Below are 14,530 nucleotides of genomic sequence, written 5' to 3'. Positions count from 1 at the left end.
TCTTACAACATAGTGCTTGAACATGGTTTGAAACCGGAAATATATCTTTAATTCTTGAATTTTAGTTTTAATTTGTTTACTAATAAAGTTTAATTTTAAGTCAACAAACCCCCTTGTTTTAACAACTATTATCGTGATGTGTGAAAACGTGGATACAAATTAAGTCTCGTATCTCTGTGGACCGACCCTGCTTACTCTATACTATCTTAATATATATAATAGCAGTGACTTGAGTTTATTTGTTATCATTTTATCCCTTTTATTTGTTGGTTTGACACATCAAACACACGACGACCTGTGGCCTACCATTGATGCTTTTTGCGGCTGTTTTGAGACGAAAAAGGGAGGTGCTAGTATCGGGGAGGTAGTGGTTGAACAGCTGGAGACGATGGGGTGTTTGTGGAGCTGAAATCGACGGAGGGAGATGGATGCCTCGGTTTTCTGGCGGCCAAAGCTCACACCGATGATGTGCTGATACCAAGGAAAGCAAAGAGAGATGGAGGGTAGAGTGAGGGAGTAGAGAAAGGGGAAATGGGGCTGATCCTAGGCAGATTTGGCAATCATTTATGATAATTTTTTTATAGTTTTCTGCTACAGCTGTTTTTACAAAGTTTTAGAATTTAAAGCTAAAAATATTCTGAATACATATTCAAATAATATCTTATAGCCCGAGTTCAAAAATGTGCTGAAAAAAAATTTACGAAATGTATAGCTATCCTAATGAAGTGATATGGTGTTCGTTTTCAGGGAAATTAGTTAAATACTGATTTTACAACCGTAAAAATGACATAACTTCTTCGTACGATCTCTGTTTTCGATGTTCTTTATATCCACGCAGTCGTGAGAATATACTCTATCTAATTTGATCATCAATTTCTCCCAAGTATAATCAATGCATCAATTTTATTTTTGTCGCATTAATAGTACTTATTTTTGTGGATTGTGTTTTGTTCTTTAGTTTTTTATAACTATTGGAGAAAAAAAAGAGTTCTTCAAATGCAAATTTGAGTATAATGACTTTAATTGCATTTAAAGGTGGAGAATAATATACAATTGGTCCTATACAAGAGGGTTCGCGGTGGTTTGACTGACGAATATTGACCTATTTTTACCATTTGTTACAAATGAAAATCTCGTTTAACAAGATAAGTGAACACATTAAAATTAACCGTATAACACGGTAAAAGCAACTTCGTTACCTTCAAATGTATGAACATGTTTATCTGAATAAACATAAGTACGGAGCATTCAAGGTTTTTAGAGTTGTAATAAAATGAAGTTAAGAGACAACTAGGCAATAAGATAAGAAACTCATATCCAATAAGGATAGTAAGAATCTTAGTTAAAACGTTTAATGATCATCTAAGGAATTATGAAACAATTTGATATACTATCTCCACTCAAAACACTGCCACAAGCAATGTAATTGGATAGAGAAACAAATCATTATCTGATTTGGTGAATGACGAGTCATAATGCGCTTACTGATAGTTCATGGATTGTACCATGGATAAGTGTTACAAGAGTCATTGGTCTTGTACCTAATGAGAAGGTTTATAAGACACTCTATAAGTTGTGTTATTTCGTTGGACATCCCAACTAAACTTTTTGGGTACTTGTTTTACAAACCCTCCAAGAACAAAGAGTTTGTTGCTTAAAGAGAAGTCTTTCGAATGAGAGAGTTGATATCCAAAAAAAGCTAATAGGAGCCATACTGACCTTGATAAAGACTCAAGGGTTAACCAACAAAGAGCCAAAAGTTGACACTAGCACCCAATTGGAGACTGAAATACCTATTGAGGAAACTGACGTACCCCTACTTTTTCCTCATAACATCTGATAGAATATGTCATGCACATGATATATAAAAACTATATTAGTGGGAAATAAGTCACTAATAGATTGTGATAAAAGTCTATCTTCTATCAAAATATGTGGAAGGGTCTATAAGCCGCAAATGAAAGAAATGATGCGGAAAATGAGATTCGGTCCATGTACGTTTGAAACTTGGATTGACCAAAAAATTGGACTTAAAATCATAGTGTTGGTCGATCTTCAACGAATTACAAGCATGGATAGGAACACACATATATTCAAACCAAGATTGGTTGTGAAAAGATGCGTAGGATTAAGAAGTCCATTTATGGACTATAACTAGCATCTCATATTTGGATTATTTGTTTTAATGTAAAAGTTAAAAGTTTGAATTTAGAGAAATAAAACATAAGCTATAAGTATGGCGAAACTAGTGGAAGAGTTGTTGTCACCCTGTACTGTATATGAATAATATGCAATTCGTAGGAAACGATGACCTAACTTTGCAAAGTGTAAAATATTAACTTGGCTTGGGAGTTGTTTCGCTATAAAGCACTTGGGAGAAATGATAAGTGTATGCTTAGATTCTATGGGGATAAATTTGAGTGATTCATTAAACTAGGCCAAATTACATGTAGTCTTGAGGAAACTCGAGATGCAGAACTGCAAAAGAATTTGTGCTTATAAAGCATGACATGGCATTAGGAAAATACAAATGTCCTAGTTCTATTATGAGCTAGAGGAACCGAGTTGAATCCCACATGCTTTTTGCTAAGGGATCAATATTATATTCCATAACATGTACCAGATCTAATGACCCATATGCCTTGAGCATTAAAAGTTGTGTTAGATCCATTTAGCGAGAATCGATGAATTAAGATCAAGAACATTCATTGGTGTCCTAAGAGGATAGAAGAAATGATCTTGTTAGTATGGAAGAGATCAATGTAAAAGTCACATTGATGCTAAGTTCCATACTGATAAAGAGGTTTATGTTAGCAGTCAGAGTTCGTGCTCCTAATAAGTGATGAAGTAGAAACTTGAAAGAGTACCAAGTAATACATCTAAGTGGATTTAAGAGTAAATTTAGAGTATATTTTGGTTAGCTAGATTGCAAAGACAAATTATGTGACTAAAAGAAATTCATTGTAACCTTAGTTTGGATTCAATCATTGATGGTTCTCTTGAGGTTTCTTCTGACTAAAGGGTAAGTTTACATTGAGTAAGGATCCCAAGTCACACAAGATCACATGGTACATACTCAGTAAGTAGCATCACTTTTGATAAGTTACTTGAATGTGAAGACATCATAGTCGATTGAGCAATATCTAAAGAGAATCTTGCCATTCCGTTTTCGAATCCAAATATATTGACCAAGTATAATAGTCATACAAGGTTAAAAGGTATTAGATTTGCAAATGGATTGGCTTGAGCACACTTAGTTTAGTTTGTTTTTATTGTGGGAATTGAAGCAATATAAAGTCTTTATCTGATTTGGCGATTATTAAGTAGAGAACTCAATATTTGATGGTGATAAGTCATTTCATTAGTTTATCACTATGTTCCTCTTTTGCATATTTAGAACAACTTCCACAATATTAATTTATTCAAAATTCACATTCGGTCCTACTTTTTAGGACTAATTAGTGATTCAAGATTCTCATAAAGCATTGGTAAATTGACCATTGAGATGGACATAGCAAAGATTGCGACCAATACTCATGAGTACTTTAAATAGAGATTTTAAGATATTAGAATAACCTACACTTAGATATTACTTCATGGATTCTATCATAAGTAATTTTCTGATGGTAATATCATATATTCTTCATATGGAGATGTATGACGTTTTATCCTACAATGTATTGTGTCTTGGTTTTTCTCCATTGTTGTTCGTAAAAGTCAGTTATAAAGAGATTGAGCAGATATGACATGAGGAATAAGTAGGATCTATGTAGTCAAAGTTTATTTGATCATTCTTCCTTAAATAATAGAAGTTGATATCTTTGTGCCCCTCGATGATTTAGTGTTGACATCAAAATGCATGGCCGTGCTCAAACTGAATTGATAATGGATCAATTATGCAGTTTGTCTTTAGTAAACATAAGTCGCTATCGGGAAACATAATCATGAACGTTTAAGAGTGACATCTTTCTATGTATCATATTCATACAGATATTTCAAAGAAAAAAGGAATATTTGATCACTTATCTATGGCTATATCACAACTTTAAGTTATGAGTTTGGTATGTACATTAGATTTAGGGGTGGCAAATCGGGCAGTCGTTCCGTGTTTGTGCCTAACACGACACGACACGACACACAATATTTTCTCTCAACCCGAACACGACACGACACGATATCGTGTTTTTTTCATTAACACGAACACGACACAATAAAAACATGAGAAAACACGATAACACGACAAAATTAACAAAAAAACAACCAATTGCATAATGTCATCCATAAGTTCTTCCGAAAATTAATTCAAACACGTTAAACACGAATAAAACAATCAAAATTACATAAAACAACACAATAAAATTAATCATTAAATAAAAGAAATAAACAAGAAAACACAATTATCTTTAATCCCAAACAACCAATCTTTGGTACAAATTCGAGCTTCGAACATTGTATGTGTCAACAAACTTCAATACTGATCAAGAACATGGCTACCATTACCTACATGGGAATAGATAATACAAATCAGTTCTACACTTCTACTGATTAAATAATTCTAACAAGAAGCTAAGAATAAATAATAAAAATTAGAAGCAAAGAATGATTAAAACATAAAAAATACACCATACAGTTAGATACATGAATCAATCAGTAATATTAGAAAACTGGAATCACCATATACTGAGATTAAAAGGATAAAATTGAGTCATTTTAAGAACAATTAATTTGGAATATAAAGTATATAAAAAGAAGCATAAAACTGATAAACTGATAAAAAACAATTTCAACATATAAGAAGCAATACACTGATAAAACGATACAAAAGATTGCTTCTTAAACTAATAAAGATCGATTTCTACATATAGATTTCTACAACATATGACAAAGATCGATTCTACATATAAACTGATAAATCAAAATTACTAATAAGAACCAATAAACTGATAAACTGGTACAAAAAATAATCGATTTCTACATATAAGAACTTCTACAACAGATACAAAGAATCGATTTCTACATATAAACTGATACAAAAAAATATTGAGAATCAATTTCAAGTCTTCATGACTTAACATGTTTCGATCAACCATGGAGGATTGGAGGTTCAATAATGGTGATTTATGATTGGTTAAATACAAGTGCAATCAATTGAAAAAGATTGGAAAATTAGGGTTGATTGGTATAAAGGTTGAGCAGAACAGAGATTTGCGATTGAACATAGGCAAAAACCTACGGCAGTAGAGAGTATTAAAAGTCGCATAAGAAATTAAGAATGTCGGACTCTAGCAGAGAATGGATTAATGGAGTCTTTGGGAATCTATTGTTTATATTATTTAGGTGTGGATTCATTTATCAAAAAAATGCACATGTTTTAGTTTTAAATACATATTTACTTAATTAATAATTAATAGTTTATGTATAATATTAATTAATTATTATGTATTACCGTGTTATTTTCGTTTTAATACTGTGTTACTATCGATTTATTGTCGGTTTAATTCCATGTTGATATCGTGTCGTCATCGGATCAATTTTGTGTTATTTTCGTTTTATTATCGTGTTGAATTTTAAACACGAACACGACACGACACGAGGTCAGGTTTTTTATACACAACACGAACACGACACGAACACGAATTCGAATTTCGATTTCGTCTTAATTTCGTTCCGTGTCGTGTCGTGTCGACTTTTGCCACCCCTAATTAGATTGTATACTCAACTTATTACTAGTGAATATTAGACTACATAGTGTTGGTGACTACTTTTGCCACCCCTAATTAGATTGTATACTCAACTTATTACTAGTGAATATTAGACTACATAGTGTTGGTGACCGGTGTAAGTGGGAACTGTTGGGATATGGTGCCCACAATCACAACAGTTGGTAATAATACACGTAAGGATATAAATAAGCAACTAATGACACGAGAAAATAATAGGGACATGATTTGTTAATTAATTAATAGTTTAATTAATTAAATAAAATTTGGTGATCTAGAAGGTTCTAGATTAAGGAAATTAATAGTCAGATAATTACCAAAGACATGGATAATTATCTTGTGACTATATATATTTATCCTTTAAGGGTTTAAATCTTTCCCTATAAATAGAGGGGTCCTAGGCCGAAATTAACAATGTTTTTTTTACAAACCCTAGCCTAAAAATCGGTAGCCTCCTATCGTTCTTGAAATCCTAAGAAATGTCGTAGGTCGCAGCGCGATCATCAGAATGGCACGACACGACGTCGCTGCTTTTCGGTTTTCTGCTTCGCGTTCAAGGTGTTCGTTGATCAGGGTGTTGTTGGAAGTTGCTTATCTGCTCCTTGGGTACGACTACGAAAGAGGATCTGTTCGTTGGGCTCTTAGAACTCATCATTTAATCAATACAAAGAAGGTTCTAATTGTCTACAAAGGTATGTATTATTTTCCTTCTCTTTAGTTTAGTTGCTTTAGATTGGTTTCATATATATCCGTTGGTTGGTTTATAAGTTTATTATTTTTATGTTTTGTTGCTTCCGTTATGCCTTCGTGGCCTTTGAATAACCCTCATATCCCAACATTTACTCCTAGTGCCACATAAAGAACTTCTTTGTCGCTATAAATTTATAACACCTTTATGGGATCAATTAGGTTTTGGCTATACGATGGACCAATTGTATATTTTTGTTCAGGACATTCCGGTAAATCTTGCATACCAAAAAATGGCCTTTGTGTGTGCTTGTTAACTACGATCGACCATTCAAGTGCAAAATCATCTTCTTCTGTGTTAGATTTGCTTATAGCAACTTCTTCCTCTAGCTCACGGGTTTCAATAAAATCATCATTGCCACCTTCATTATGATAGATACCATTGTTATTATCGTCGTTACCTGCATCATTATCAACATCACCAAAGTTTTGATAATTTACCAAGTCTACATAATGAATTTGTCATTCTACATACATTTGACGTGGAACAACCTATATTTGATGTTGTACACACGATTTTTGAAATGGTGCTAAAGATATTTGATATGGTGGTACCAGTGTTTATATGGTCGTACCGAAATTTGATATGGTGCATAATATCCGGGATCGACATACTGAATTAGTCGGTACATATATTGTTTTTTTATAAACTACTTGTGGATTGAATTTTTGTTGTACCGGTGTTCCATATGAAACATATCCACCAACATTTTAAGGATCATTTGGAGAGAGATGCATACATGCTTGATTTTTGCTTCCTCTTATGTTAGATATGTTCTCAGCATAGCTTTTCCCTCTTTTGCTATCAGACCCTCTTCCTTCGATAGATCGGTTCCACCAATAACAAATAGATTTGCGACATTGTATTGAACATGTTGTGTTTCCTCCACTGGATCATTATCCACTAAATATAGATGTATACATTAGTTGAAACTTGCTGAATAATATTCTTTACATGCTTTACATCACCCTTATTAGCTATATGTTTAAAAATACTTCAATCTAGGATGTTGCAAAAGACACATTGTTATTAGGTATGTCATCCAAACCTGCCCCCTCTTTGATCAATTTATATAAATCTTGGAATTTATATCTACATGAATTTCACCAACAAAGTTTCTAACAAATTGACAACATATATCAATTCCCCATGTTTTAATTGTCATGAACCATTAACACAAACAATAATAAAATACTCATCTAAATAGTTTAAACTCATGATATCTAAACAAGAGCTAAAATGGTAGGTTGAAAATTTGATAGAGAAATCAAAAGAAAAACCTAGTAAAATTTTTGCTCCAAAAAACAAATAAATAGTTTGATAATTTGTTTTACAGAACCTCTTATAAGATAACAACCTCTAAAATATACGGATTTTCGTAGTATAGGTTCTGATTTTCGTAGTATAGTCTCTAATTTTAGCAGTAAACATGACAAGACAATACATGCATTTATTTAAAAAAAAAATAACAAATGACCTCATTTTTCACAGTCAACGGGGATAGTTTCATAGCCGATGAAGTCCAAAACAACGTCATTTTGTCACAAAAAAAAATGCAAATGGTCATTTATGAAAATTGTTACTATTTTGGTCATTTTTCATTTTTATGGCTACTTGGTGGTAAAAAGTTTTGAAAAATAGCTATTATGTTATTTTTTTTTGTTATGTTTGAGAAACAAAAAAATAGTTTATAAACTAACTTTTTAAAAACCCACTCACGAGTTTATTAAGTTCTTTAAAAAAATCTCTCAAATATCTTTTAATTAAAAAATAAACTCAATCTTCTATATGTATTTTTATGTTATTTTACATATTTCATCTAACTTTCAGTAGTTTTATCAAATATCATATTTTATCGTCTAGCAACTCATTTTTCAACTATCAGTTAAAAACTAACATTTCAATTATCAGCTAGTTTTTCAGTTAGTTCACGAAACATATAATAAAAATACATCTAATTTGTATCTCAAATTTTTAGTTATAAATAATTAGATTTTTGAAATCATTACCAATTTTTTGCTATAATGATTACTTCAAATATATTATCATCATCTAATTGTTTTTACCTTTAACCATTTGAATAAAATTAATCATCTAACTTTTTATTTTGTTTCTAACACTGCTATAAAATTAATTAGCAAATGACGGATTAGCGAGGTGGCATGCACGTTGCTAAATACTCACAAATGAAATATTTTATTTTCCATAACAATTAGGAATGGATTATTGTCGTAATCCTACCGTGCAGAAGGGCATTATTTAATTAACTACGGTTTAAGAGTGGATTCGAATTTTTATTAGGATTGGATAAATAATCTTGACATCATATGGAAGTAACGAATTTGATTATGTATTGGGTTATATGATTTAGGTCAAGTAAACTCTACGAAAGGTCAAACCACAAGCATTCCATGCAGAATTTGAACACCCGGCCGAACAAGAAGAGTTACCCCCTATACAAAGCAAACTCATTGGAATACCTTCATCCACAACCAAAGATAATCCTCGCTTTCAATCAACCTTCCATCAACACCATAAACATGTATATATACAACCATTTCCCTTGTGTCAATATACAAAACATCTATCTCATTAAAAAGCACGTTGGAATTTAATAACGTAAATTTCAGTTCTGAAAATGGCAATGAGACCAAGGAGCGGTAGACCTAATCCCAGCCGTCCACAACGGTACTTGATAGTTGGCCGTGTGCATGAACAGTTCAAGCCCATGTCTGAATGGAGACAAGAAGATGATCATGACACTCTTGTTCTTTATCTCCCTGGTAAATAACTAATTCTTCAACTCTATGTATTTTTCGGAGATGAATTTTTATAGTTTGATCAAAGTTTATTTGAATGCGTTATTTTTAAAGGTTTCCAGAAAGAGTACATCAAGGTTACAACCGAAGATGTTAATACCGTTAGAGTTCGTGGGGAACGTCTGGTTGCAGATAACAAATGGATTCGCTTTCTGGAAGATTTTCCAGTTCCTGAGAATTGTGATATGACAGGTATTCGAGCAAGATTTGATGGTGGAATTCTGACAATTACAATGCCTAGGAAGATCACCGCCACCGCCAACCCCACCGCCACTGCCACCGCACCTCGAGTTGCCCCTAAAGCCGAAGAACAACCCTTCAGAAGAACACAGCAAGATGAAGCGTTACCAAAACCTAAAGAAGAATCTAAGCAAAAAGAAACTGCTTTTGAATCTGCAAAGAAACCAGACAGGCCTCGAGTTGCCCCTAAAGCTGAAGAACAACCCTTTAGAAAAACAAAGCAAGAAGAAGCTTTACAAAAACCTAAAGAAGAATCCAAGCAAAAAGAATCCTCTCTTCAATCTGAGAAGAAACCAGACAGGCCTCAAAGTCCTTTAAAAGGCAGCACTTTGCCACCACAACCAATACCACCTTCTTCATCTAGACCATCAAAAAAAGAACCATTTAAAACCGCACCAGAAGTAAGGGAAAAGAATGAGGAACTTATATTTGGATCATTACCAACGAGCATTCCTAAGAAAGAAAAGCATAATGTTGTTGAGAAGCCCGATGAAGAAAGGGAAATCCATCAGAAAGGTGTTTATGGAAGGATGGATTTTGACGAAGGAAAAGAAAAAGAAAAACCACTAGAGGAGGAGATGAAGAGGGTTTCCGACGGAAGAATGGGAAAATCGAAGGACACAGGGGTTAGTCATGGCGGTTTTCTGGGTGATAAAGTGGAGGAGATAAAGAGGGTTGTGGCTAGGAGAGAGGTGAGCGAAGACAGGAAGTTACTGGTGAATGTGGGTGTGGGTGTTCTGGTGATTGTGGCACTCGGTGTCCATGTGTCGTACGCCATTGGGCTCATTGGCAGAGGGAAGTAGTCGCAATTATTCGTGTAATGTGGGCATGTATATGCTTGTTGTGTGTTGTGAATTTGTTGTTGTTTTAATAACTCGAGAGGTTCTAGGACCGAAATTTCTAAACTATTTATACATGTAAAAATGTAATCATGAAGTAAGGTGGAGAAATTCATGTGGAGGATTTCATTGAGTATATATATAATACAAAGAATACATAAAATAAAGGAAACTATAATCACACCATAATATATTCCTAATTTAAATCATACCATGAATCATATAATCCTTAAGGCGTTTGATAATTTCACATGGAACATAACAATTAATACATGAAAATTACCAAATTGTCCTTTTAAAACTTAGTCACAAAAATTTTTGTTTTCAAGTGTAGGCCCTATCTCTAAAAGCCATAATTTATTGTAGTCTCCATGAGATAGTGGGTTTAATTTTTTTATTTTTTATTTTTTTTATCGATACTCACTATCTACTATCTGCGAGGGATAATGATTTAAAAGGGTAATATATTTTTTAATTTGTAAACATTTGGTCATTCAGTTTTTTTCATCCACATTTATCCATTCAACTTGTTAAATTGTCCACATTCAGTCCTTATAACCGGCCGGCTACTTCAGGATAGCCGGTAAAAATGACTTAATATGGTAATATATTTCTCACTTTGTACACATTTAGTCCTTAATATTTTGTACACTTTTTGTCCTTAATATTTTTTTGTTGCAAAATAAATGATTTTTGTTTTTGTACTCATTCAGTACTTATGAATGATTTCTTTAGGTTTCCTCACGACATCTTACGTGAGACAATCATTAATGAGGTATTTTGGGTATTTCGATGCTTATGTTCATCGCGACATCGACTACTTGGTTGCTTAGGTCATGTGTTCTGAACGTCATAACTTCTTCATATGATCTCAGATTTTAGTCTACTATAACTTTTGTTTAGATTACTCCTGTTAAAAAGTAATATATATTTTTACTTACGATCTTTATATCTATACGTTTTTTATGAATGCATGTATGGATGTTTTTTTATAAAAACGTAAGTAAAAATAAATTACATTTTAACGGGAGTAATCTTAGCGAAAATTATAGTAGACTCAAAGAACGAACACGTGGATATGAAGATCGTTAAAATCTGATATCATATGAAGAAGTTACGACGTTCAAAACACAAGACCTAAGCCAAACCACAAGACCTACGCAACCAAGTAGTCGAGATCACGATAGACATAAGCATCAACAGCTCCAAATACCTCATCAATGATTGCCCCGTATAAGATGTCGTGAGAAAATACTGAAGAAATCATTCATAAGTACTGAATGAGTACAAAAACAAAAATGACTTATTTTGAAACAAAAAAATACTAAGGAGTAAATGTGTAAAAAAATATTAAGGACTAAATGTGTACAAAAATATTAAGGACTAAATGTGTACAAAATGAGAAATATATTACCCTATTAAGTCATTTTTCCCGGCTAACCTGGACTAACCGGTCATAAGGACTGAATGTGTACAGTTTAACAAGTTGAAGGGGTAAATGTAGACGAAAAAAAACTCAGTGGCCAATTGTGTACAAATCGAAAAATATATTACATTTTTAAGTCATTATCCCTACTTGTGACCAACAAGTTGTACAAGCTTCTCCGACCACACTTCCATCTCCGGGGAAAGCAACCCACATATCAGTCTCACTTCATCGCCATCGAGATCTCCAGATGTAAAGTCGTAAAGGTGTTTTCTCAGAGGTCATCAACAGTTTACAACAACTTACAACTCTTTTTGGGTAGATCTACATCTTCGACGAATAGCAACTCGTCTGACAGTCTCAGTTTTTCCAGTGAGATCCCCGACAGTGAAGTCGATGACAACTCATGTTGGACAAAGATTAAAGAAAAAGAAAAAAAAGTTATCTGCATCATTTTCGTCTGGCCTTTTTTTTTGCTTTTTCCTATGTTTGTAATTGATTATACATCAAGATGTTGGCGACAATTTCATCGTTGTGAGAAAACTCGTTTCAGTGTGGTGTGAAGGGCGGGGGTAATCGGAGTTCACATGAAAAGAAACTGAAATGAGGTGAGGAGAATGTTAGATAAGACGTGAAATGGTATTTTAGTCATGTTATTTTCTGTTCCAGTGTGTTCCACCCAAAATTCCACCCTTTTGGTTGGGACTGAAATTAAGTAAATCGGTCTCATTTGACTAAGCCAATATCCCACTTTGTCCCAGTCCCATGTACACTAAACGTCACTCCAAAAAACTTTGTTTTGTTTTGTTCTGTTAAGTCCAACACACCAAACGCTACCTAATATCCCATCAAGTGATTTGGTGGAGGTTTAACATGAATCTTTGTGTAACATCCCAAACTTCAGGCATGAGAATTTTATCTAAAAAGGGCAGTTTTTCATTGGAACTTGTCGAGTTGATGGCCTCAACGCGACATGTTGAAAGTCTATGGGCCGCATATCTTTTTGGACCTACTCGACGAGTTGGAAGGCACCAACTCAACGAGTTGGTGGTTGAATATGAAACCCTAATTTTTAGGGTTTTGCACCCTATTTAAAGACCTTAAGTCTCATTGTTGGCCACCCTTATCAACTCCCCTATCCAGTGAAACCCTAATTTGTGCCTCATCTCTCATTTTGAGTGTGTGTGAGCTTGAAGTGTGATTTTTGGTGCTCTTTTGGAAGGAACTTGAAGCTTGAAGAGGATTGATTGAGAGGAAGGCTTTAGATCCACGATTTTCATTGTTGTTGCAACCACATTGAGGTTTAAAGTCAATACCTTGATCATTCATTTGCTAGATCTCTCCATTTGAGAGTTTATTGCTATTATTAGCTTATTTTGGGACCATTATTGGATTTGATCATGTTATGAAGCTATGACTTCAGATTTGGACACCTCATGGCCTCCATGGACTTAAAGTTTCCAACTTTATCAAGTCTTGACCCTCCTTCATGCTCTAAGTCCCTTAGTAAGCTTTGTTTGAGTGTCTTAGCCCCTTGATGCCATGCATGGATGTAAAGTTAGCAACTTTATGTGGTCTCTTAACTCTAGGGGACTAGATCTATGGTTTGAGGCATTAGATTCGCTTGGGAAATAGTTGAATGCTTTGAGACTAGGAGAACTCGACAAGTTGCCTAGCCAACTCGGCGAGTTGAGTCGGGTTTTCCCGTTTTCTGGATAATGTAGGAACTCGACGAGTTGTTCTAACAACTCGGCGAGTTGGTTTGGGTTTTTCTCGTTTTTCTAAGTACTGAAGGAACTCGACAAGTCGATAGATGCACTCGACGAGTTGGGTCAACATGGACTGTTGACATTGAATATTGACTTTGACTTTGACCATGGTTGACCAAGTTTGACCTTGAAGGTGTTTTGGGTATTTCGGGATTTTAATGGATTGATCACTTGGTGAATGTAGGCATTGAGTTGAGAGCTGAGATTCAGAGTCGGGCCTTATCAGTTCTGTTCGGCTTGTGAGGTGAGTTTTCCTCACTGTACTTAAGGGTCTAAGGCACCAAGGCCGACCCTTTGGATTGTTATCTTGATTCATCGTATGATTGAGTATTGTTATGATTTGTTAGATCGGTATCCTGGTAGATAGGATGTTGTTATGATGTCATGATCTGTTAGATCGGTATCCTGGTAGATAGGATGTTGCTATGCTTAGTGATCTGTTAGATCTGTTTGACTGGCTGTAGACCGTTATATGATTATATGTTATATGTGCACATGTCTGATTGGTGGCTGAGGCTTCACTGCTTTATGCGTAAGCCAACAGGCTGGGGTATTCCAACCCGATGGTTGAGGGCCCAGAGTATTCCATCCCGAGGTTGATTGGACTCATAATATGTTGGCATTCCAACCCGATGGTTGAGGGGCCTGGGGTATTCCAACTCGATGGTTGATTGGACCCATAGTATGTTGGCTTTCCAACCCGATGGTTGAGGGGTCTGGGGTATTCCAACCCGATGGTTGATCGGACCCATAGTATGTTGGCATTCCAACCCAATGGTTGAGGGGCCTGGGGTATTCCAACCCGATGGTTGATTGGGCCCATAGTATGCTGTTTGTGATATGTGTTATTTGTGAGTGTTGTACTTTGGGGGAACTCACTAAGCTTCAAGCTTACATTTGTGGATTTTGTTTCAGGTACTTTGGATGATCGTGGGAAGGTGAAGGCTTGATCGTGCACCTCCTCGCATT

General features: G+C 34.6%; 1 protein-coding gene across 1 annotated transcript; it reads left to right on the top strand.

Annotated features, from left to right (window-relative positions):
• Window positions 1-9,049: 9,049 nt before the first annotated feature.
• On the top strand, window positions 9,050-10,499 carry LOC145161692 (uncharacterized). The gene is made up of 2 exons (XM_079081285.1): window positions 9,050-9,251; window positions 9,342-10,499. The coding sequence occupies exons 1-2, from the start codon at window positions 9,107-9,109 to the stop codon at window positions 10,328-10,330; spliced, it is 1,134 nt and encodes a 377-aa protein (XP_078937411.1). The 5' UTR covers window positions 9,050-9,106; the 3' UTR covers window positions 10,331-10,499.
• The last annotated feature ends 4,031 nt before the right edge of the window (window positions 10,500-14,530 follow it).

The sequence above is a fragment of the Lactuca virosa genome, chromosome 1 (assembly GCF_052849685.1).
Source record: "Lactuca virosa cultivar CGN04683 chromosome 1, Lactuca_virosa_CGN04683_v6, whole genome shotgun sequence".
Classification (NCBI taxonomy): Eukaryota; Viridiplantae; Streptophyta; class Magnoliopsida; order Asterales; family Asteraceae; genus Lactuca; species Lactuca virosa.
The sequence above is the reverse complement of the archived record's forward strand: the minus strand, read 5'-3'. Positions and strand labels throughout refer to the sequence as shown.